General features: G+C 40.2%; 1 protein-coding gene across 1 annotated transcript in view; it reads left to right on the forward strand.

The window, feature by feature from the left end:
- Window positions 1-25,476, forward strand: part of SHROOM2 (shroom family member 2) — a 229,110-nt gene that overhangs the window by 59,525 nt on the left and 144,109 nt on the right. The window contains exons 2-3 of the mRNA XM_089683832.1: window positions 7,457-7,588; window positions 14,806-17,356. Of these exons, the coding sequence (XP_089539958.1) occupies window positions 7,457-7,588; window positions 14,806-17,356 (2,683 nt within the window). The remainder of the gene's footprint in view (window positions 1-7,456; window positions 7,589-14,805; window positions 17,357-25,476) is intronic.

Here is a 25,476-nt window from a genome sequence, read left to right on the forward strand (position 1 = left end):
AATGCACCATAGGACAATAGTTTTTCTGTCTTGTTGGTGTATGTGTTTGTGGGTTTTTTTCTGTTGTTCTGCACTCTTAACATCATTATCATTTAGTAACGGCCTACTTTATTAACAGATTACTGTCTTCTGAAATTGCTACACCTTATTCCTTTTACCCAGCACTGGCCTGATCTCCAATTGCTGAACTGCTATTGCTGGCCTACTGGTAGAATAATTGAAAGGGAACTATTGTATTTTTAAATGCATTTGTGAAATGGAGCTAAGGCTGTATTGTTTTATCCCTGAATGCATAGGGCCTTAAATGTGAGTACCACAGTGTTCATTCCCATCCAGGCTGCCAAAGACTTTGCAAGGCTGCAGGCAGTAGAGCTGGATGTTGCATCTATGCCTCCTGTGATGCATGCACCGCAACTAGATGCCCCTGTGTGCATGGGGCGTAGGTGTGTATGGAGCAGATTAGATACTCTGAATGCATCTAAATACATGTAATTGCACAAAAACACATGTAAATGCAGGTAAATCTAGGGCCCCTGCACACTGGCTGGCTGAGCCACTTCCTTTTCCTCCGCCCAGGCAAGCCACGTGTAGCACACAGCCTGTCATTTACTTGTGTGTACAGCAGTATTATAAACATGAGTACAGTGTCCAGGTTTATACGGAAAAATAGAACATGTCTTTTACTTTGAGAGCAGGGTGGTCTAATGTGCCAAAAGAGCAACTTGTTTACTTAATTTATTTCACTGGAATGCTTCAGAATATTCAAAGTCAACATGGAAAAGTGCAATTTCTTTCTTTGATTTGGTTGGTTCTGAATCTCCAAATGGTTTGTCCCTTTTCTTACTTGGCTGTCCAGAAGGAGGCAAGTGATGGTGAATATTATAACAAAGACCATGCCATCAGATAAAGATCTTCTTTTGGCCAGGAGTTTTCTCATGAACATCTTGAGAAGTTCTATGAGGTACAGTATTGGTACCCTGTGCATTGTTCTTGTAATATGGTTGGGTTGATCCACTGTGTGCTTAGTAGACACCTCATAGAGTGCCTTGTTTTCCCATTGTGTAATTGTTTACCTATGTTGTGACGCCTTTTCAGTGTCTATATGTATTAGAGCATACAATTAAAAATACATACTGTGTGATGGTGCCTTATTTAAATGTACCCTTAAACAGAAGTTAAGTCAACACCTTTAGAAAAGAGCTCTATTAAACCCTGTTTGACTTTAAACTGACTGCACAACAAAACTAATGTGGTTTTTAAAAAACCCTTTCTATCGAAAACACATTAGGAATTATCTTTTTATTTTAGATCTAATAAAACGCAACACAAGGACTTCCAGTGTAAGGGTGACAATCCTGTCTTTCTATATCCTGTACAAAAAGATTTCCCACTGTTACAAGCTCTGATAAGTCCAATACCTCCCTGTGGAAATGCCCACCACAAGTCTGATTGCCATTGAATTTCAGTTAGAGGATTGTGAGCTCCCTCCATATGCACAGAAGCTTGTGGCCATAGTTGGCTGCTTGAAGGGAGGTTTCAGGGGCTCTAGATATTTGTGCAATCATTACAGCAGGGTGTTGTTTTGTAGTCTGCTATTGGAGTGAGTTGACATCACTGCAGCTAGGGTATACATCAGCAGCTTTGTCACTCTCACCTATGAAGTCCTGGGTGCCAAGTTTTTTTAAAATTATTTTTAATGTTTTTTTATGTGTTTATATCAAACTGCAAGCCTAGAATCAAGAATGAAGATAAAGTAATAGACATAACTCATAATTAGCCACATATATTTTAACATAAGGGTGTAGATATACTGTATTAAACTTGTTAAATAAAAGATTTATCTTAATCGTACAGTACAGAACACAGGCATTCAGTACAGGACACAGGCAAAGTATTCATAGACACTCCATGGGTGCCTTCCCTATAACCCTATCCCACTCAAAGGTGGTTGACCTCTTCTTCATGGAGAAATCACTCTTAGCTTAACTTGATGCTACACAGATGTAGGGTTCTGGCCTATCCCTATGGAACCCAGTCCCTGAAGACAACTTTCTGTGGGTATGCGCACCAAAAAGTGCAAAGACTGGACTATATATACAGTTCAACATCATGGACAGGTAAAACAAGGTCAACCTGTATGCTTTTGACAGTTACTCTAAAACAAGCAGGTGAAAATTTGCATTATATTTACTACAGTATACATTTCAATTTGGGTGCCAAAACTCAACCACTCAGAGCTTAAGCTCAGGTGGATGACCAGGTGTGACATCACACCATATTTCACACATTTTATCACAACTGCCTAGAAGCCTTATATGGTACTCAGGAATTTCTTCCTGCCCTTTCACCACCTGGAATCTCTACAGGATGGTCAACACCTGTAGTGGCTGTGTTCTCCTGGACGTGCTTATCCTATTGTTCCACACCCTGATCTGTGAGTACCTCACATGGATATACATTCACGCGTAGCTAAGGCAGAGGGGGGAATGGACCCTTCATCCAGATATCTTCAATCTGATGTGTGATCTGCTTCAAGAGAGAGGGTAACAGTGATTCTCATTACACCAAACTGGCCCAGAGGAACCTGGTACTCTGACATACTTGGACTTCTAGCAGACAACCCCTGGCCTCTTCCCAACAGGCCAGATCTGCTATCTCAGGAACCTGATTCTCAGTCTCTGGCTTTAATGGCATGTCTCTTGAAGCCCAGGTCTTAAAAGGTGGAGGGGTCTGTAAATCCTACCTTGCTAAAGGCCTTGCAATCTGGACTTCCTTGTCTTGACCATAACATGACTTTAAACACTTTGAAAGGACAGATCTTGTACTTGTCCATTCTCTTTCAAAGACCTCTGGCTTCACTCACACTTGTAAAAATTTTTCTTCAAGGTGTATATTGCAATAAACCACCTTACAGCATCTTGTACGTCTTTAGGATCTTGATTCGGTTCTCTCTGCCGTGCAGAAAAACACACGTTGAACCCATCAGGGATATTCCCTTAAAGCACCTCTCCTGCAAAGCTGCCCTTTTGGTTAGTATCGCATCTGTCAGATGTGTCTCTGAGTTGTCAGCCCTCCGTCGTAAGGAGCCATTCATCATACTTCACAAGGACAAGACCATCCTTTCCTCCTATGGCGGTATCAGTCTTCCACCGTAATGAGGACATAGCCCTACTATCCTTATGCCCTACTCCAAAGAATTCAAGGAAATCACTCTTCATTGCCTGGATGCAGTCAGAGCTATTAGAGTCTACCTCAAAACTATAGCTTTGATCAGATGGATTCCTTATTTGTCCTGTTCTCAGGACTTTTGCAAGGTACACCCTGCTTCAAAGTCCTCCATCATGAAGAAGATAAGAAATCTGATTGCTAGAGCTTGCACTCTCAATGACAAGTGTGCTCCTGAACTGTACTCCACTGAGTTTTCTGGCCATTTTGGCACTAGGTTTCTGTACCCCAACTGTGTAAGGTTACCACCTGGTCCTCTGTTCAAAGTTCACACAAAGTTTTACCAGGTGGATGTCTAGTCTTCTGTGGATTCAGCTTTTAGTCCCAAAGTTCTTGCAGCAGGTCTTGTTGTTAGGTCAGTTGGCGCAGTTCTGTTTGCCTACTTGTATGCCCTTCCTTTTCATTCACTGCCCGTGTGCTGTACTGTACAATTAAGATAAGAGAAAATATGACTTATCTGTGAATTCCATATCTTGAAATATAGGGCACAGGCCACCTTCTCTTTCATTCCTGGTTACTCTGCATTGCTTGCCACAAAACTGAAGGCTCACAGAGTGGGATAGAGTTATAGGGGAGGCACACAGGGTGCGTGTCCTCAAAAGCTTTGCCAGTGTCCAAACACCTGAAGGTATGATCCTATAATCCAGGGTCTAAGAATATTTTGCTTGTGTCCTGTTCTGTACTCCAAGATATTCATCTTTTCTTTTTTTTCACCTATTCATAAGGAATGTGTAGGATATGGCATAGACGCATACTTTACGTTCTACTCAGGTCACTGACATAGTTACCTCAAAAAAAATGTTAAATGCTGAGATATATGAAAATAAATGAAATCCAAAATAAACTTCTCAAACAGCAGCATGCAGTAATCCATAGCAGCCATTTTTTCACTTACATGAACTAAAACCTGTATAATGAGTTCTGGTTGGTTGCTTACACCATTTATTGGATTTTCTCCAAACTGTTTTTTTTTTTAAGCTTGTATTTGATTTTTTTAAATAATGAAAATGTAAAAGTCAGCACTATCCAATAGTACAACAAAAAGCTGCATGCATGGGTAGAGATATACAGTACACCCCTTGGAACATGTGAATAATAATTGCTGTTCTAAAATTAAATGCATAAATCACTATATGAATTGAGTGCAAAAATAATAGTGTCCATACAAATTAAAATAAAAAATTAAATTAAAATAAAAGTCTTTCAGCACAATAAATCCCAGCATATATCTCTTGTGCATCCACTGAACAACCAATGTATCCTGGTGGTTTAATTCAACCAACAACATCAATGTGACAAACACCAGCTGTGTTAATCCTCCGCCTAATAGGTAAATTGCAGGCTTACCGCAACACAATGCTGTCTAAGGATAGAACAGCACTATGCACTTGTGATTTTATATCATTCAGGGTCTCTTTCTCCAACTTTGTCAAAAATGAAAACTGTACCTTCTCCATTCCACAAGGGGTCAGTATCAGCATTTCAGCTCCATCCAAAAAAATAAAAAAAAAATCAATAAACGTTGAGCATTTACAAATGTTTAGGCATTCTCATGTTTATTTATTTTGTTTATATTGGTATGACACAAAAAAAGTGGAGAAACCTAAAGCCAAATCTGACACATTCCATGCAAAACCCCAAAACTGGACTGGACACCTTCTCAAAATTGTATGAAATAATTGCATTGCAAGTTTGTGATGCTTCTATAATTTGTAATTAAACTCACTTGTATCAATTAACAGGTGATGACAATATAGAAATCACACTAGGAACCAGTTAGCCCTCATGCACAGTGGATGTTTTTCATAATGTGGTTTTCCATTAGCGGCGGTTTGCTGCAATTAGCATTGTTTTCCCATGTTTGCATTTTTTAGTGTTTTTATTGACCCCAAAAAAAGTTTTTTTGGTCAAAAAAGTCCAAAAACGCTGGTTTGCGGCGTTTAACCGCAGTTTGCCGTGTTTTTCAGCATTTTTACAGCTAAAAAACTCCTAGCAACCCACTAGTCCAGCCAAAAAAAGTTGATTGCAGTCTATGTGTGCAAGGACACATGGGATAACATGCTGGGGGTTTACTAGCTATAGAAAAAACCACCAAAAGCCAAAAACAGCAGCTGTAAAAACAAAGTGTGCATGAGGGTTTAAAATGGTGAAAAATTTACTCAACCTTTCTGTTGCGTGTCTCTGTGTGCCACATGTAGCATGGAGAAGAGAAAGAGCAGCAAAGAATTGTGGAAAAGCATGGACAATCTCAAGGTTACTAGGATCTTAATGTTCCTGTGTTCACTGTGCGCAAAGAAATTTACAGCCAATGGCGCTGTAGCTAATCTCCCTGGATGTGGACGAAAAAGGAAAAATTTAATACAGACTGCAACGAAGGATTGTTCGAATGGTGGCTAAAGAACCTTGATCAACTTCCAGACAAATTCAAGCTGACTTTCAGGCACAGGGTACAACTGTGTCAGCTCACATTATACGTCACCATCTGCATGAAAAGGGATGCTATGGTAGGAGACCCAGGAGGACCCCACTACTGACATAGAAACATAAAAAAAAGTCCGATTGGCATTTGCCAAAACTTACCTGAGGAAGGCAAAATCCATTTGGGAGAATGTGCTGTGGACAGACGAAACAAAATTACAGCTTTTTGGTAAAGCCCATCATTCTACTGTGTTCAGACAAAGCAGTGAGGCCTTTAAAGAAAAGAATACAGTCCCTACAATCAAACATGGTGGAGGCTCACTGATGTTTTGGGGTTGCTTTGCTGCTTCAGGCACTGACTGAGTGCATGGCATTATGACATCTGAAGACTACCAAAGAATTCTGGGATGCAATGTAGGGTCCAGTGTCAGAAAGTTGGGTCTCTGTCAGAGGTCATGGGTCTTATAGCAGCACAATGACCCAAAGCACAGGTTGTAAAACACCCAGAAATGGTTTGAGACAAAGCGCTGTAGAGTACTGAACTGGCCAGCAAATCTCAATCCCATAGAGCACCTATGGATAGATCTCAAAACAGCAGTTGGGAAAAGGAACCCTTCCAATCTGAGAGACCTGGAGCAGAGAAAGAAGAGTGATCCTAAATTCCAGTAGAGAGGTGCCAGAAACTCATTGATGGCTACAGGAAGCGATTGATTTCAGTTATTTTTTCCAAGCGGTATGCTACCAAATATTAAATTAAGGGTGCCAGTAATTTTTTTCGGTCCATTTTTGGGGGTTTTGCGTGGAATGTGTCAGATTTGGCTTTTTGTTTCTCTACTTTTTTGTGTCACACCAATACAAACAAAAGCAGGGGAGCCAATATTTTTGGCCATGACTGTATACGTTTGGGTATAAGAAACACTATGTAACTATGATTACAAGGTTAAGAAACCCTAAGTGTCTATTACAGACTATATGCTCCAGATTGAGAGTTGTTCAGTACTGTGTTTCCTAGTCACATGTGGTTGTCAGTTTTGGCTCAGTTATTGCCGTAGTATTTACCCACCATGCATTTCAACTGTTTCCAGTCTTAAGTAGCTTAGAGTTATCAAGAATTTCCCAAGAGTCCGTTTTAAAGGCGCTTTATGTCAGCATCAGTGTATCTCCAAAACTATGGTTTATGTACCCACGTTACCTGTCAGTCACAATCTTCCCTCATGCCAAACAATATAACTATGGAGCCGAAGGATGAGGCTGCATTTCAAAATGTACAATTTAGGAGGATTTCCTGTTTAAAAAAATGTGATGCTAAACTTGCTAAGCACAGGAAAAAAATCATAGCATAACCTACTTTCCTCTTATATGTAGAATGTCTGCCTCTTTTTAATTATTATGATCACCCTTTTATATTTTGCATTGTCCCCTGAAAATAAAAGATTAATGTTCTAATAATTTTTGCTGACACCATTGTTCTAATGCCAGCAAGCCTCAGATTGGGGGGATCCCCCACCATCATAATATAGTAGAACAGCACGAGAGATCCCTGCATCAGCATTACGCAGTGTAAAAATGGCTTACGCAGTGTAAAAATACTTAAACATTTGGCTATCTCTTACCCTGTGACTGTTTAGGGGCAGAGTGCTGAGGAAATGCTTATTACTGCTTGCAGCAAACTGTGCCTAGACCGAGCCACTTGCCTAGAGTTCAAGGAACAGCTTTTTACACATACTTTTGCTGTGTTTTGTGACATGTCTAGAATTAATTCAACTCACTGAATATGCTTGCTTTCATTTCTTTTTGAATTTATCTTTTTCAGGAAAAATGATATTGCTTATAGACCCCATTCCTGGCATTCAGCAAAGTTAATTGAAAGCCCCATGGAAACTCTGACTGCACAGCTATCAAATTCTAACTTTAATCCTTCATGGAGTTCCCAATACCACTCCAGGTAACCTCCTCTCAATTTATCAGTCTAAATGGTTACTTTAAACCTAATAGTTTTATTTGTTTTTAGCATTTTCTTTAACCCTTTTGCTGCCAGAGCCATTTTTTTGCACATGCTTAAAAAATTATTTTAGGCCTGAAAATTACACGAAATCTGCAAATATATATATTTTCTGAAAGCAGACATTCTAGAGCAGAGCCTAGGGTTCCTTCAGAGGTTGCTAGGGGTTCCTTGAACAATGAGCAATTTCTGCCTCTCAGATAAGCTACCAATGACACTACTGATCTTTTTTACTTTTTAAAAGGAGATATTCTTCCCAAAGACCACAAGTGTTAGGAGCATTCTTCCCACTGACCATCACACTAATGCAGTGTTTCTCAACTCCAGTCCTCATGGACCCCCAACAGGTCATGTTTTCAGGATTTCCCTCAGATGAAACAGCTGTGGTAATTACTAAGGCAGTGAAACTGATCAAATCACCTGTGCAAAATAATGGAAATCCTGAAAACATGACCTGTTGGGGGTCCATGAGGACTGGAGTTGAGAAACACTGCACTAATGTATCATGAGTTGTAGATGTAGTGATTTTTAGCAGGGGTTCCCTGCAACCAGAAAATTATTTCAAGGGTTCCACTGTGTTTAAAAGTATGAGAAAGGATGCCCTAGAGCAGTGGTGGGCAACCTTTTTTTTTCAACTGAGCCAAATCTCGCCAAAACCACGATTGAAATTTATTTTGAGAGCCACATTTTTAAAACTGAAAATACATCCCCCATATAGTAATTCATCCCCCATATAGTAATTCATCCCCCATAGTAATTCATCCCCCATATAGTAATTCATCCCCCATAGTAATTCATCCCCCATATAGTAATTCATCCCCCATATAGTAATTCATCCCCCATAGTAATTCATCCCCCATATAGTAATTCATCCCCCCTATAGTAATTCATTCCCCATATTGTGTCAATTCACTTTCCTTTGCTCCGTGCGTTCCTCTCGCCGTGTTCCCGTGCCGTTCCGGTCTTCAGGGCAGACTGTGAGAGGAGAGGAGTTCGTCACGCTGCCCCGCCTACATCCTGACAGCCAATGTTTGCCACGCTCCGCGGGCCGGATTAAAAGGTCCGCCGGGCCGTAGTTTGCCCATTGCTGGGCTAGCTGCAGAGTCCTGACTTTTGGGGCGGCCGCCCGAGAGGAGAGAGGGGAGCGGGCGCCCGGCACACAGAAGAGCCGCGTTAAAGAGTGTAAAGAGCCGCATGTGGCTCGCGAGCAGCGGCTTGCCGACCACTGCCCTAGAGAATAAAATAATGGTAGATCCAGTTTATGTCAAACAATATTACCACAAAGGTGAATTTTAAGGCAAACAAATGCAATAAGTTACCCACATTTTTGGTAAAATATAAAAGACAAGGTTGCACCAAGTAAAGTAAATAGATACACACCATATCAAACTTTAAATTTGTGTGCGCCTATGAAATGGCAACAGTACCCTATATTTTCTATAGGCGACCTTTCAGAAGCCCCTACAGATCACCAATTTAGTGTTACGGAGGAGGTCTTGTGCTAGAATTATTGCTCTTACTTTGGTGTGCATGGCGATTATGTAATATGTGCATCACAATCAAAATGTTCACACGCTGTCACCCCAACGTGTGTGTTTACATTTGTTCGTTTGGAGGGGGGCCTCAAAAAATTTTTTGATGGGGGTGTTATGTGCTTGAGTATAACTTTATTTTTTTTTGCAATAAAATTATTATTTATTTAAATTTTTTTTAATTTAAAGCAGAGTTCCAGTTGAATTACAAAAAAAACAATAAAAGTCAGCAGCTACAAAAACTGTAGCTGCTGTCCTTAGAAATACAGGCACTTACCTGTCCCTCGGTCCAGCAGTGTCCTCACCACAGCTGGTTTCCATGCCTGTCTTTCCTCCCCAGCGCCAGCATCTTCAGTGTAGGCACCCGGCTGTGACAGCTTGCAATTTCACAGCTGGGTGCCCACTGCGCATGCGCAAGTAGCGCTGCACTTTGTGTATGGTCCCGTAGTCTTCTTGGACCTGTCCCATGTCTACGGGAAAGGAGGGGGGAGGACAACTTCTGCTTCCAATTGCCTTAGGCGATTGCAGCGGAAGTGGGAGTGGGTACCTGTCAAATATGGGTACCTGTGGGTCTAAAAGACCCTGCATGTCTCCTCTGGGCTCCACTGGATGTATTGCAGTACATATCGCATTGCAATACATTTCTCCCCAGCTATTCAGTGAAAGTGAAAACGGTGACCAGGAAGTGATGTCATACATGTTACCTTCTGGGTCACAGCAAGAAGGGGAGGAGAGTGGATATTTAGCCGCTGTCCTTTCTCCGCTGGCACCCGCTCTGGGCCCATAGATGGGTAAGGGGAGCCTGGAATACTTGGGGGGAGCATGCACGGGGTTGGGGCACCGTTACCAGGGGGCTGTGGAAGCAATCGGTTGATAGCGCACCCGTCCGACTGCTTCCACCTGACAGGCAGGAGTCTTCCTGTTAGTTTACAAACTATCCTGGTGGCTACAACCACTGGATTATGTATAAAACACCCTGCTGTTAGGTCCATATGACATATGGACCTGATAGCAAAAAGTTTAGCTAAATCCACAAACGGAAAAATGTTTGCAAGGTTAGAAGGTTGTAATGGTGCACAATGAAAACCTATGGCTTTGTGTAAATAGAAGGCAGGCTTGATTCACCTGCTGGCTTGTATACAATTTTTGGGCAATTTTTAGGCATTTTGCCAAGGCTTCCCTGAAGGAACTCCAAGGCACCGTAGGGTGCCTGGGCACCCTGGTTGAAAAAGGCTGCTCGAGAGAATTTTCCAAGTCTCTAATGTGCCTTATAGGCATGCCTTTTAACAGTGAATGCCTCTGGGGAATTTTTTTATAAATTCATCAAGGAAGACACTGGACCCCACAGGAACATTCCTAACTCTCCCACTTCTACAGCTTCCACCTCTACTCTGTGAATTGAGACTTTTCACTCCCCCCAGACACCAACTTCAAAACCAAGGCTCAGCACTTTTTGTCGCACGTCTTGGGCCTCTAAGTTCACCAAACTTGCTAGGAAGCCCTCTTAATAATGAAAAGGCACACTCACTACCTACTGGGGGATGTCTTTTGGTCTTTGTAACAGTCTGAATTCCAGGCATACCAGACCTCTGGGTCCAGTATGTAATTTGAAAGGGATACAAAAGAGAGTTTCTTTGCCCCCCCCCCCCCACACTCTTTCTACCCTCCAGTATGCCAGCATTAGTTCAAAAACAAGCATATTTTACTGGCTGCCTTGTGCCACCTTCAGTCCCAAGGAGTGATTGTACCAATTCCTTCAAAGAGAAAGTTCCCAGGTTTTTATTCAAACCTATTCACAATCCCAAAACGAAATGAAAGCATTCCCCCATTTTGGACTTCAAATTTCTAAATAGATTTATTTGGGTAACAAAATTCTATATGAAACCAGCAAGATCTGTCATTGCTTTTCTCAAACAAGGGTCATTTTTGGCATAAGTAGACATGCAAGATGCCTACCTATACTATCCCATCTTCCCATCAAAGCAACAATTTCTGCATTTTGCGCTGCAAGACCAACACCTCCAACTTGTATCAATGCTATTCAGGTTCTCCTCTGCATCCTGAGTGTTGACAAATAGTGCTTGCTCTTGTTTTTGCTCTTTTGCAGACCCAGGGCATTCATGTTGCAAGGTGCTTAGATGACCTCCTGCTGAATGATGACTCAGCCATGAACTTGTCTGCCAACATTCAAGGGACAATTCCATTCCTTTAAACCCTCAACTGGTTAATCAACTTTCCAAAGTGTGCCCTCCAGCTTTCTGATTGTCTGACACAGCCCAAGCTAGAATTTTCCTTTCTCCAGAAAAAGATTGCCTCTTTAAGGTCTCACCCTCAGATTCAAAAGCCATCTCCCAGTTCACTTCTGTATGAGGGTTCTGAGCATAATGATGGCCTTCTCTGAGGCAGTTTCCTTAGCCTAGTTTCACTCGGTCACCAGAAAATTTCTCCCTGGCATAGTGGAACTCCAAACATGATGAAGTAAAAAAAAAACTAATTCCTTCTCATGTCCTGGAAGGTGATGACAGTGGATCCCAGCCTTACTATCTTGGGAACGGTCGAGGGGACCTGGTTCTCAGTAGTCAAGACTCTCTATCAACAGTCTGGAACTGAGAGTCATCAATCACACTTCACAACACTGAACCCCCCTTCTGCAAGGTCACGTAGTCAGGGTGCAGTTGCACAATGCCACATAACTTTTACATAAACCATGGAGGGGTGGGGAGAAAAAAATGTTATTCTCTCTTGGGTTGAAACTCAAATTTCATCCACGTTTTTGGTGTGGACAGTTGGAAGGCAGACTTTCTAAACCACCAATGTCTGGAGCCAAAAGTGCATCCTCTGCACTCTGAGATCTCTCTGTCAAAGGTGGAAGAAACCAAATGTGGACATCCTGGCCTTCAGGTTCAACAACAAATTGAACAGATTTGTAGCCAGGGCCAGGAACCTTCTGGCCTTTGCAATAGTTGCCCTCCGATAAAGATTCTCCCTCAATTGCTGCCCAAGATAGAGGTAAAAAGGGTTCCGGTGTTCTTCATTGCATTGAATTGGCCAAGAAAGATGTGGTACACAGGCATACTCGAGCTCCTGACAGATGAACCTAGGTCTCTTCAAAACAGACCAGCAGTACTGGCGCAAGGCCCCACATTCCTGCTTCTCAGTCACTACATGGCTTTTGAAAATCAAGTCCCGAAGAATAGGGGTTTCTTTGATTGGCTATCCTCGCCTTATTTAGGGTAAGAAAATCTGCCTCCCACAAGGTCTACCACATGTGGAAGGCTTAGTTTGCCTGGTGCGAGGACAGACAACTAAGTCCCAGGGGATAATTAAGTTCATATTTTGACTTTTCTTCAATCTTTTCTTGGCCAGCAAATGACCCATTGTACAATTAAGGGACAGGCTTTGCAATCCTCATCAAGACTTAAAGGTGTTGCTCATTCAAATCCCAAATTCGACCACCTGTGTTACCTTGGGTTCTTTGCCTGGTGCTCTCCATACTTCAGAGACCCCTCTTTGAGCCAGTTAGAAATATCCCTCTGGGAGACCCCACATGTAAGTTTGCTTCCTGCTGGCCATTATATCTGTTGGGTGGGTTTCTGACCTGATAGCTTTTTCTTGTAAAGAGCCCTTTCTTGTATTACACAGGGACAAGGTGGTCTTGAGACCAAGAAATTATTTTCTTCACTAGGTGGTCTCCTTTCCTTCTCAATGAGGATCGCATCCTCCCTTCCCTGTGTCCTGCTCCAAAACACTCCAAGGAGATTTTTCTGCATTGCTCGAATGTTTGCCTAATAGCCACAGCTTCTGTTCACAAACCTGAGTATATTTCAGTGCTTCCTGCAGGCTGTTGTAGTGGACACCCTCTGACTACACCATTGCCAGGTTGATCAGACAAGCTTGTCTGCACTCATTCCACCAGGTCTTTTCATGTCTCTTGAGTTTTTCAGCATGAAGCATCCGTGTCCCAGATTTTCAAGGCCACCACCTGGCTCTTTCACATGTTCTCCAGGTTTTTCTAGGTGGATACTCAGGTCATCAGTTGCTGGTGCAAGATTCAGCCGCAAGTTGCTTTAAGCTGTCACCTGAGTGTGTTCTGGTTTCTTAACCTTGTTTTTTTCTGTTGGCAGTTCTGTTTGCTACACCCCATCTCTCATTTTTTTTGCTTTGATACATCCCATGGTCCACCTTGAATACAAGCCCCCTGTCCTGTACTATACTGGGAAATTTGACTTACCTGTACATTCCTTATCTTGATGTACAGAACACAGGACCCTCCTCACTGTGTCACTGTGAGACTGGAGTCTCACGGAGTAGGTGGGGTTATATGAGCATACCCTAGGGGTGGCCCTAGCAAGTTTTTTTTTTTTTTTTTTTTTTTTTTTTTTACACTGTCCAGTCTGAAAGTAGCCTGCATATTACCCACAATCTTTGAATAAAAGCACTGTGTCCTGTACTGTACTTGAATATAAGTCTATTGTTTGATTTTAAAATATGGAAGGTTTAATTATTTAATACATACTCATACAGCTCCCATATTGCTAGGTATTATACTTATTTCATGAAAATTAAAAATAGCACTAGTGTTTATATGTAATATTTATTTTTTAACCTTCTGTTAGAGTTTTTTTTTTTTTTTTTTTTTTTAAATCTTGTTCATAATGATCAAAATGTACAAAACAGGAAATAGGAGTCCTTAGGTGCCAGTACCTGATCCACTTAAACCCACCTTTTTCCAGCAAGGTTCCTCATAAATACCATCAACCATGCAACAAATATCTTTAACCACTTTTTTACCTCTGTATTTAAAAAAAAAAACGCAAATGTGGTTAAACACTGTCCACTGTGCACAGGCAGCTCCATACACAAACGCTGAGTACAGAGCCTATTTGATTTCAGATCGCTCTGATCATAGAGACACTAGTCAGAGTGACCACATGATGTAAACAGTGTGTTTTTACATCTATGTGCCCTCCCCTTTCTCTTACAATAGAGAAAAGGGAGGAAAAGGAGCTAATAAAAGTATCATTCATATTCACTCAGAGTTTTTTGCCAAATTTTTTGGTCTTTTTGTTTCCCTTTAAAAAGTAAAACAGTTTAAAACCACAATGTTCATTACAACAAAAAGAAAGCTCTATCGGTCTGAAAAATATGTAGAATCATTTAGGTACAATTTTGCATGACAGTAATTGTCATTCAAAACATCACATTGCTAGAAATTGAAAAATAGCTTGGTAATGAAGGGTTATTAAAGTCTGGTTCTCAAGTGCTTTAAATATGTTTATTCAAGTAGTAATGCCTACCTCTTTTATGTGGTTTGACAATCTGGAAAATATAGAGCTCTGAACTTATTTTACAACACAGTGTAAGCAACAACATTGTACTATAACCCTGATTACTCTAGAAAATTAACTTTCACTTGCTTACAGTGGACTTGAATTCAGTATTTTTCTTTATAGTTGAGGGAAAATGGTTCACATGTGGGTCGACTCATGTAAGTTGTGTTTTCTGTAAATATTACCATACAGCAAATATGAATAATCTATATTATTTATGCTTAGTTTGTATTAAAATTGATTTGACCCTGACATGACTTTTCTATACTTCTAAAACTTAATATGTTCATGTTTATAGTTCTTCATCGCATGACTTGTCAAGCTCTTGGGACCAAGCCAACTTACAGAGAAGTTCTGGGCATTTCAGCTCTGTGGGAAGTATGGACAGTATTGATCAAACCTACCAGTCTGGAAGATTGTCTTCTTCCAAATCTAATAACAGCATAGACTACTTGGGTAACCAGAATAAGAGGGATTCAGCATATGGTTCTTTTTCTACAAGTTTTATCACCCCTGAACACAGTTTATCTAAAAACAATTCTGTTTCTAGTGAAAATATCTTATATCAAATTAATGAATTGGACAATGGCAAACCAAAACACAGCAAAGCTGGACAGCTTTTACAGGATCCCAGAAGAGCAGACGATAAGCAGGGATACCAATCTCCATCTGTATCTTATGAAAGTAACAAACAACAAAGAACAGAGGACAATGTTGAGTCAAGACATTCTGGACGCTCAAATTTTGGGCCTGTATGGAATGTTCCTGATAAGAGAAAAACAGCTTCTTCACCCCCTCCCCCACCTCCTCCACTTCGCAGTGACAGTTATGCTGTTACAAAAAGCCATGAGAAACCTGCACCTATGCATTCAGAGTTAACAAGCACACAGCACTTTAATGTTGCAAATAGGTCTCATCCACGACCTGACTGGAATTCAGAGATTCCAGATTATCAACAAAGACTTTTAAGAGCCCCTGATAGGAGAATAAGTAATTCTTCGTATCAGTCTGAAATCAATTTGGATCAAATAGCATCTTATAAAGAAAAACACCAAAATAGTGTACCACATTCCAGTAGGTTACAGTCTTCTCAGTCTACAAATGATGTTAGGTTTGCTCAGCCCTCCTATAATTACCATCACCAGCGTCAATACAGCGATGAAAGCACTTTCTTTCAAAATACAAGAGTGTCACAACCACAGCAAGTGGCCTTTTCTTCTGGAAGTTATGAGATGGCTTCAGACCAACCACATGTTTACAGTGTGAATCACACTAGAGCTCCCAGTTCTTCTGAGTGCAGCACTGGGGAAAGGGTAAGAGGGGATAGTAATGCACCAAGCCGAACTACCACTGCAAGTTCAAAACAGCCACCTCAGGTACCCATCTTGCATCATTCATATAAAGAGGAATATGGCAAATCTGAAGTCTCTTCTAATACATGGTCCACACAGCAAGATGTTGAGGACCTAAAGACTGGTTATTCTCTACCTCAGCAAAACAATCATCCTTCATTAGAAAACTGTGACATGTATAATTCAAAAGTGGTAGAGAAAAAAGATATTTACTCAAGTAGTAATGAAAGAATGAAACCTAAAAAAAATAGCGACTACCATGAAGGACACTATAGTAATCATAATACATCACAAGACCTTACCAACAAGCAAGTGTCACCTAATAAATACAGGTCACATCATGAAGATTATTGTTGGAATGATCAGGAGGACAGCAAGATCACACCTCAAATTACACCAATGCTGCATTCTTTAACTCAGGAAGGAAGAAATCGATCAGTTAGCTCTCCAGACACCAATGAAAAATACTCAATCACTGATCTAGCTAAACAATCCCGACGAAGTGATCGGTTTGCAACCACTTTGAGAAATGAAATACAACAAAGAAGAGCTCGTCTTCAAAAAAGTAAGAGTACAGCAACTTTAACAGAATCTAACGAGGGTGACAGTTTAGAAAACTGGAATCAAGATTCTCCAGAAAGTGTGACACCTTCCTCTGATGGCACCTTTTCAAACACATACAAGAACCATTTAAAGGAGGCACAAGCAAGAGTTCTTAGAGCTACTTCCTTCAAACGTCGAGATCTAGAGCCTGTGATTGTGGATTCTTCACTGTCTCCAGAGCAAAGAAACCAGGGATATAGTATTTCAAAACATGCTTTTCATACTGATGTCACTTCCTACCCTAGTGAGCAAGTTCAACCTAAGCAAAATGTACCAGTGAGCAATTCTCAAAATATAACTCGTATTGGTGCCAGAAAAAGGTTTACATCACAGCAAAAGCTTAAGTCTTATTCAGAGCCTGAAAAGATGAATGAAGTTGGAATTTATGAGGATAGTAAAATAAGTGATTCTAGTACATCACAAGTAGCTGTTGGGTCTTTTGCAGACCGATGGAAATTTTTTGAAGAGACTAGCAAGTCTGCACAGTCCAAACCTGCTCCAAAACCAACTCCCCCTATATTTACAGAAGAAAATAATGAAACATACTATGCTAAGGATTATGAAAATGTACCAAAAGAATCTTGGCTTGAGAAAAGGTCTCGTGCTGCTTCTCTGGGAGCTGAAAAAATAATTGATAGGGATAGGAACCCTAATGATCACCATCACGGGGATAGTTCTAGAAGTTTTGATACTGTACAACAGCCTCAGAGGTTAGGGACTTTTGCAGAATATCAGGCATCATGGAAAGAACAGAAAAAGCCCCTAGAAAGGAAAAATTCAGGACGATGTCATTCTGCTGACAATATTCTCGATGCTGGTCTTGACCAAAATGAAAGATCTCAATATGTCCACGAGAGATCCAGATCATCTCCTACAACAGATTTCTACGCACAGGTAAGCTTTATACTTTGAAATCTTTTATTTACCTGTTTTACACACTCCATGTTATAATCTTATAATCCTTGGTGTACATGTAGGTCTTCAGTATAATTTTCCAGTAACAAATTCAAAAGTTAACTCACTTGCCATTTGGAGGAGTCTTAACTTTTTGCATTGGTAATTTGTAAATCAAAATGTTTGATCATCAGCAAATCACTTCTATTTTTTGGACTAATGATATGAACGTCTGTAAGCTAATTCTCCCAAAGCCAGTGGGTTAGTTTGTTTTATTATGATATGATTTTGATTCACTGTATGGCGAAAAGCCTATGGACTCTGGACCAACACACCTTTATTAGTTTGTTCGATATCCCATTCCAAAATCATTGGCATTATTTGAAGTCTGTCCATCCCCCCAGTCTACTGCAGCCTCCATTCATTTGGAAATGTTCTTCACAAATTATTGAAATATCTGTTGGAATTTATGCCTATTAAGCTAAAAGAGAAATTGTGAGGTCAGATACTAATGTTGGGTAGGAAAACCTAGTTTGCAATCAGTTACTTTATATAGGGTTCAGGTCATAGCTCTCTGTGACCATACAAATTTCTCTACATCAAACCCAACAACCTTATCTTTATGAACCTAGCTTAGGGGCAAAGTCATGCTGGAAACGAAAAGGACCTTCCCTATACGGTTGTAACAAGGTTTGAAGTGTGTGATTATCTAAAATGTCTTTGCATGCAGTAACTGTTTCCTTTACTTGAAACATCTGAACTCAATAATTTGGAGGGCTGTCCACATACTTTTGACCACATAGTGTAGCTTTAATTTTGAGGAACAGAGAGACACATCTACCACATGTACCTTTTTAGATTTAAAACAATTGTAAAACTAATGCTTTCTAACTTTACTTCTCAGTCGATATGTACAAAAGTACAGTAGTAGGGTGATACCAGGTAAAAACATTTATTTGTGAATAATCCTTTCCAGAGTGTGGTTTATGCACATAAAAATGATTGCGGGTTTGTGCTTGTTCTCATGACATTTTCCTTCTATCTCTGCTCTATTCTTCTATTAAAAAAATATTAGACAATCTGTTGGTTAGAGTTATGTCTTCCTTTTATCTGCCTGATATCCAATTTGGCCTGACCACTATGGGGATGCATGACCCCCTTCTCCAGAGACTTCAGTCATCTTGATGTATGACCTAATCTGTTTTCTAGCTTTGTAGTATGGCCTGCAAAGCTGTTTAGATGGAATATGCTTGTACACACAGGGTTTGATTTACTAAAGGCAAATACACTTTTCAATTTGCAAAGGATGTTGCGCTTTGCAAGGGAATTTTCCCCAGAGCTTAATGAATGTGATGCAATATAATTTTGTAAAGAATACCTAATCATTTTTTTTCTTGAACTTGATTGGATGATAGAGGTCAGCGTTTACTAAGCTCACTTCCTTTACGAAATTCAACTTCCGTTAAACTAAAGTCTGTATGACTTTAGTAGAATCAACCTCATAGTTTTATTCATATTGCTCTACACATAGATTATGGTAAAAAATATCTGAGTATTAATGTGTCCCTCTCACTATGGAGTAATGTAAAGGCAGCCTGTAAAAGCAGATGCTGTATACTTATCTTTCCGGTAGACGCTGGGGGCGCAGGTAATCAATTCACCCAGAAATGTCAGTTACCTGCAGCAGCTGGGGATCTACTATGCAGCAAGGTAGGTATGCAGCATCCCCTTTCACTGGCTACCTTTATATTACTCTGGACCCCGTATTGACAGGTAACTTTAAAAAAAAAAAAAATAAATGGTTATGAAAAAAAAACTGCGGTCCACAACAACCAACAGGTTTGGACTTTTTCCTTTGTATTCTATCCTAGAGACTTGAAGATTCACAGCTGTGAGTAACAGACAGCTATTTTATAAAGTGCTTCTAATTTTAGGGTACTTCATGTGTTAACATTTTAAGTAGAAATCCTATAAAGGAGAAGTACAGCCAAAGCTCTTTTGGCTGTGCTTCTCCTATGGATCACAGGAATGCAGTTTGTTCTGCACTTCTGTGACCCATTTTCAGCTGACAGCAGGATCCACCCCAGAGTCTGGATCGGCACATGGCTCAGCCTCTCAGCGAGTCACTGCTCTCAGTCACTGCTGACAGTCACCGCTCTCTGCTCAGAGTGGCTGTGAGAACTCGGCGATCAGCAGTCATGCTGAGTTCTCACCCTTAGGACCGATGCTACATCTACCTAAGTAAGTATGATTTAAAAAAATAAAAAAAGCAGTCCCACACTTCTCTTTGACTTGACTCTTTTTCCATTGGGAAGGTTTCTCTTCATTTTCTGTGCTCTAGATACAACAGCAGTGAGGGGAAATCTCTCCAAAGTGAGGGAAATCCCTTCTTAGACAGTTGTCACTGGAACAAATGCCCTATTCTAAGTAGAGATGCACCAACATGTTGGTGGCCGAAACATATTGGCTGAAAATAGCCAATAGTACAAGTGAGCTGATACAGGCGCCAATAATAAGAGACCCGGCCCCAAGGAGGGGTGGACTGACAGCGATAAAATCATAACTTCTATGTGATAGCAATAAAATCATAAGTTTAAAAAAAATAATAAAAACACACATTAAAAGTTAAAAAAAAAAAAAAAAAAAAATTGATCCTCCACATACACAGACAATTCGGTTTTGGTTTTCCGCCAAGTGCATCCTGAATTTTCGGTTTCGGCACCAGAATTTTCATTTCCATGCACCACTAATTCTAAGATTTCCCCTCTATTCCTGTTTCTGTTACAACTTTAAAGTACAGTTGTGCTCAAAAGTTTGCATACCCTGGCAGATGCGGTGACATTTTGGCATTGATATTAAAATTATGACTGATCATGCAAAAAAAATGTTTTTTATTTAAGGATAGTGATCATTTTAAGTAATTTTTTGTGCCTTTTTAAGTCATAATGGAAATCACCCAATTGATCAAAAGTTTACATACCCTGGAATGTTTGGCCTTGGTACTGACACACAGAGATTAAAATGGCCATTAAAGGTTAATAGCCCACATCTATGGCTTTTTAAATTGCAGTTGGTGCCTGTGTATAAATAGTCAATGAGTTTATTAGCTTTCACATGGTTGCACTGAGCAGGCTAGATACTGAGCCATAGGGAACAGAAAAGAACTGTCAAAAGACCTGCATAACAAGGTAATGGAACTTTATAAAGATGGAAAAGGATATAAAAAGATATCCAAAGCCTTAAATATGCCAGTCAGTACTGTTCAATCACCTATTATGAAGTGGAAAATTTGGGGATCTCTTGATACCAAGCAAGTGCCAGGTAGATCAAGAAAGATTGCAGCTACAACTGCCAGAAGAATTGTACCGGATACAAGAAAAAACCCACAGGTAACCTCAGGAGAAATAAAGGCTGCTCTGGAAAAAGACGGTGTGATTGTTTGAAGGAGCACAATACAACAATACTTGAACAAAAATAAGCTGCATGGTCGAGTTTCCAGAAAGAAGCATTTACTGCGCCAGTGTCACAAAAAAAACAGTTACGATATGCCCGACAACACTTTGACATGCCTCACAGCTTCTGGCACACTGTAATCTGGTGTGCCAAGTCCAAAATAGATCTTTATGGTCAGAACAAAAAATGCTATGTTTGGATAGGGGTCAACAAGGCATATAGTGGCAAGAATACCATCCCCACTGTAAAGCATGGTGGTGGCTCACTGATGTTTTGGGGTGTGTCTTGTGAAAATTGATGGTAAGATGAATTCAGCATGTTATCAGAAAATACTGGCAGACAATTTGCATTCTTCTGCATGAAAGATATGCATGGGACGCTCTTGGTCTCTCCAGTACGTCAATGACCCTAAACACAAGGCCATGTTGACCCTACAGTGGTTACAGCAGAAAATGGTGAAGGTTCTGGAGTGGCTATTACAGTCTCCTGATCTTAAGATCATTGAGCCACCTTGGGGAGATCCCAAATGTACGGTTCATGCAAGATGACCAAAGACTTTGTATGATTTATAGGCATTTTGCCTAGATGGATGAGCAGCTATACCACCTGCAAGAAATTGGAGCTTCATACACTATTACAAAATACTGCACACTGTCATTGATGCTAAAGGGGGCAATACACATTTTGTTTTATGATTGTGCCATTCTGTTATGACCTACAGTTTAATATGAATCCCATAAGAAATAAAAAAAAAAGTGTTTTTCTTTAAAAATGGTACATACTGAATATTACCAATTCTCCATGGGTGTGCAAACTTTTGAGCACAACTGTATATATAAAGCAAAAATATTTTTTTTATGTAGAGTAGGAAGGGTTATTTGCCATCTGTCTTGTTATTCAAATTTCTCTTCACTTCTTGTCCTGTAGGTGAGAAAATATCTTTCCAATGTGAGAAAAATCCTCTTTTAGGCAGTTGTCAGGGGAACAAGTGTTCCCACGGGAAGATTTTTCCTCTATTTCCGTTTTGATGGCACAATAGCACAGGAAAACACTAAATATTTACCAAAAGGATTATATTTCAGTCTGATGAGTTGCTTTTGAATTGTATAAATTGTTTAATTGGATGTTATTAATTATTATAAGAACATTTTACTTTATTTTTAGCTCACTGACTTGCATCGTAGCATTTTTTTTACACTTTAAAAATATATTGGCGCTGCACTTATTTTGATTTTATTATTGGTGGTTGTGCAACATACTGGTGTGCTTAGTTTAGATTAGTTTAGACCCGGTGATATTTGGTCACCAAAAGAAATGGGATTATCTCCCTAAAGGGATACAAAGGGATCGCTAAACCAAGAAAGACATATTTGAGAGGTTCTGGGATTGCAGGGCTTATTCAAACTACCAGGCACAAAGAAGCACCTTAAGGTATGAGAATACATAAACAGGCACCAAACCAAAATGTAAAAAAATGTTTAGGTCTAAACGGCCAAAGAGCTCTGGGGGCAATAATATATCAGGACTTAAAAAATGGGGCAGACTTGGATGAAAACTCAGTTCTTTACTGCAAATGTGTCCTGTGGTCAGCGGCAGTACTGCTTAAAGTGGAACTCAAGGTAGACAACAAAATACTTGCTAGTCAAAATACTTGTATGCAAGCTGTTTTTTGTCAAAGGGACTCTGTGGTTGTGGTTTACAAACCATTTACCTGGATTACACATCCAGGCATTAACACTCCTTTATTTTAGGTTTCGGTGTTACCTCTCCACCTCCATCTTGCTCATTGGGCAATGTTGTCTCTGCAGTAAGCTGTCAGGTGATGTAAGAATAACTGGACCTAGAGATAGTGAAGCAGTGTTCCAGGATATGCAGTGTGGCGTAGTGTGTAAAGCAGCAAACTGGCTTATAGTGGTTCTAAAGGCAGAAGGTTTTGTACCTTTAATGCATTCTATGCACCCTTCTGGGTGCAGCTTTCCCCATCACCCTCCCCCTTATACTTACCTAAGCCCCATCTCAATCTAGTGATGTGCACATGAGCCATGGTTCTCCTGGGTCTCTGTCTCCTCAGTGGCTTGCACAGCAGCAAGAGCCATTGGCTCCTGCTGCTGTCAATCACAGCCAGTGAGCCAATGAAGATGGAGTTGAAGGTAGTGCTAAGCCTCGCACTGTGTGTGAATGGACAATGTACTTTCACTAGAGCGTGTCTCTGGAGCGGGCCTGCCTGAGTGCCTCCATAGAAACAGACTTGTTATTGGGGGCACTCAGCAGGAGGGAGGAGCCAAGACTTCCAGCGAGGACCCAAAAAGAAGAGAATCGGGGCTGCTCCATGCAAAACCATTGTAGAACATGTTTTTTTAACCGTTCCCCTGCCACGCTATAGCACAAATACTGCTACAGGGTGGCAGGGCTGCGCAAAATCACTTGTATATATACGTGACTTAGCATTTCTGGGTAGGGGAAGTGCGCGCCACCCAGCCCGCGCCGCCATCGGCAGCTACGGCTGTCAATCACCGAGTCCCTGCCGGAGATTCCCCGCCGGCACTCAGCAATCGCAAAGAACACTGACAGAGGAGAGGTCTGTATGTAAAAAATACAGATCTCTACCCTGTCAGCTCCAGCATGCTGCTTTGTTTTGCTCTGCATAGCGGAGCAATACAAAGCAGCATGCTTACCCAGTAAACCACACAGTTAACCCTTTGATTGTCCCACATGTTAACCCCTTCCTGCCCAGTGTCATTATAATACAGTGTCAATGCTTTTTTTTTTTTTTTTAGCACTGATCACTGTATTAGTGTCACAAGGGATGTCAGTGGCAGTTAGTCAGTGTCAGAATTTTTTAATTCCAGTATATATACTGCCATTTGTAGACGATATAACATTCATGTAAACCAATTGATTTACATATATTGAGAATTTTTTTTAGCAATGACATAGCAGAATACATTTTGGCCTAAATTTATGACGAGCTTTAATTTAAAAAAATTTTTTTACTGGATATGTTTTATAGTAAAAAGTAAAAAATATTTTGGGTTTTTTTTTTTCAAAATTGTCAGTCTTTTTTTGTTTATAGTGCAAAAAATAAAAAATGCACAGGCGGTCAAATACCACCGAAAAAAAAGCCCTATTTGTGGGAAAAAAGGACATAAATTTCATTTGGGTGCAGTGTTGCATGACTGCGCAATTGTCAGTTAAAGTAACGCAGCGTCGTATCGCAAAAAATGGCCTGGTCAGGAAGGGGGGTAAAGAAAAGTGGTTAAGAAAAAAAAAAAAACAACCTTTAGAATGACTTTAAGAGCATTACATATCCTGTAGGTGGTAAGACAGCAAACATACGGTGTGTACTGTATGTTACATAGGATTGACCTCCCAGTTTTTGGTTTTCAGTCAGCCAATCAATGCCCTATATATGCAGATGTCTGAATTAGAACTGAGCCCACAAGTTTGTGTGTGTTATGCCAACTCCTTCCCCACTGCTACACACCCTTGTTGTACTATGTCTCCAGATGACACACCCCTAGCCACAAAAACAGATCCTTGAAAGTAAATATTGAGCATGAGAGATTGATGATTTTCTTTATCCTCCTGGTTTTGAATGGATTATGAAAATGTGTCTGAAATAATTATGTTTTTATGTGGAATTAATCATCACTACATGAAAACCTAATTCTCGAACAACAGTCATTTTATGACACATACGTACATGCAGATTTATTTATATTGCTAAAATGTAGGTTTATTATATGTACACTGTAGTCGGAAGGACCAGGGGACCAAGAAACCTGGCACACCTCCTGGGAGCACCCTGCATGCTTTCCATAGAGGAAGTGGTTTGTTCCTTTAAACAAGTTAAATTAAGCACTGGATGAAATATACTATATTTATAAAAGTCATATAGATAATATCTCTGAAGCTACAGTCATGAAATGTGTCAGCTGGAGGCCTAATTTAATTTTAAATCTTGCCAGCAATGAAGCTCAGCGACCTGAATTTTCCATTCATTCTAGCTAAGAAAGTATTGACCATTTTTCAACATGATGCTTTATCCCCTTAGGTAATGGAAATAACACATCATAATCAACGGAGCACAAGAACATACAGTAAATTAATAGCAGAAAATATGGTCATGTCAGGCTGGTATCATATATTAACATGAACGTTTTTAAATGGCTCTGCCGCCCTCTTAACAATTCACAATTTAAATACCTTTTTATGCTCATCTTTCTGTATGGTAATACGTTTGCATAGCCCCAACTTCTCTGTGTAATGTGCAGGGCTGACAGTAGGGCAGAATGTCCTAGAACTGTGATGTCACCCACTGCTCCAGACATTCTGAGAGGGAGAGAGTTTTCTCCCACTGGTGGTGCCCTCGGTTCGGCTGGCCATACATTATACAATTTTCTGTCCAATTTCCTTTAGATTTATCTTCAACTATGTAGTGCAAGAGCCTGCCTAATTGGATACAATGGAAAGTGTTGTCAGGTTTCACTTCATATTATATGGTTATTGGTAAATCTAAACCAAAAATCTCAAAATTGTATAATGTAATATACTTCCCAGATATATTGACATATATTTGAAATGCTACAATTTTGCCCATATTCAATATATATATATATATACAGTGGGGATCGAAAGTTTGGGCACCCCAGCTAAACATTTGTATT

This window comes from Staurois parvus, unplaced genomic scaffold (assembly GCF_062004578.1).
Source record: "Staurois parvus isolate SC_StPar_1 unplaced genomic scaffold, SC_StPar_1.0 ptg000324l, whole genome shotgun sequence".
Taxonomy (NCBI): Eukaryota; Metazoa; Chordata; class Amphibia; order Anura; family Ranidae; genus Staurois; species Staurois parvus.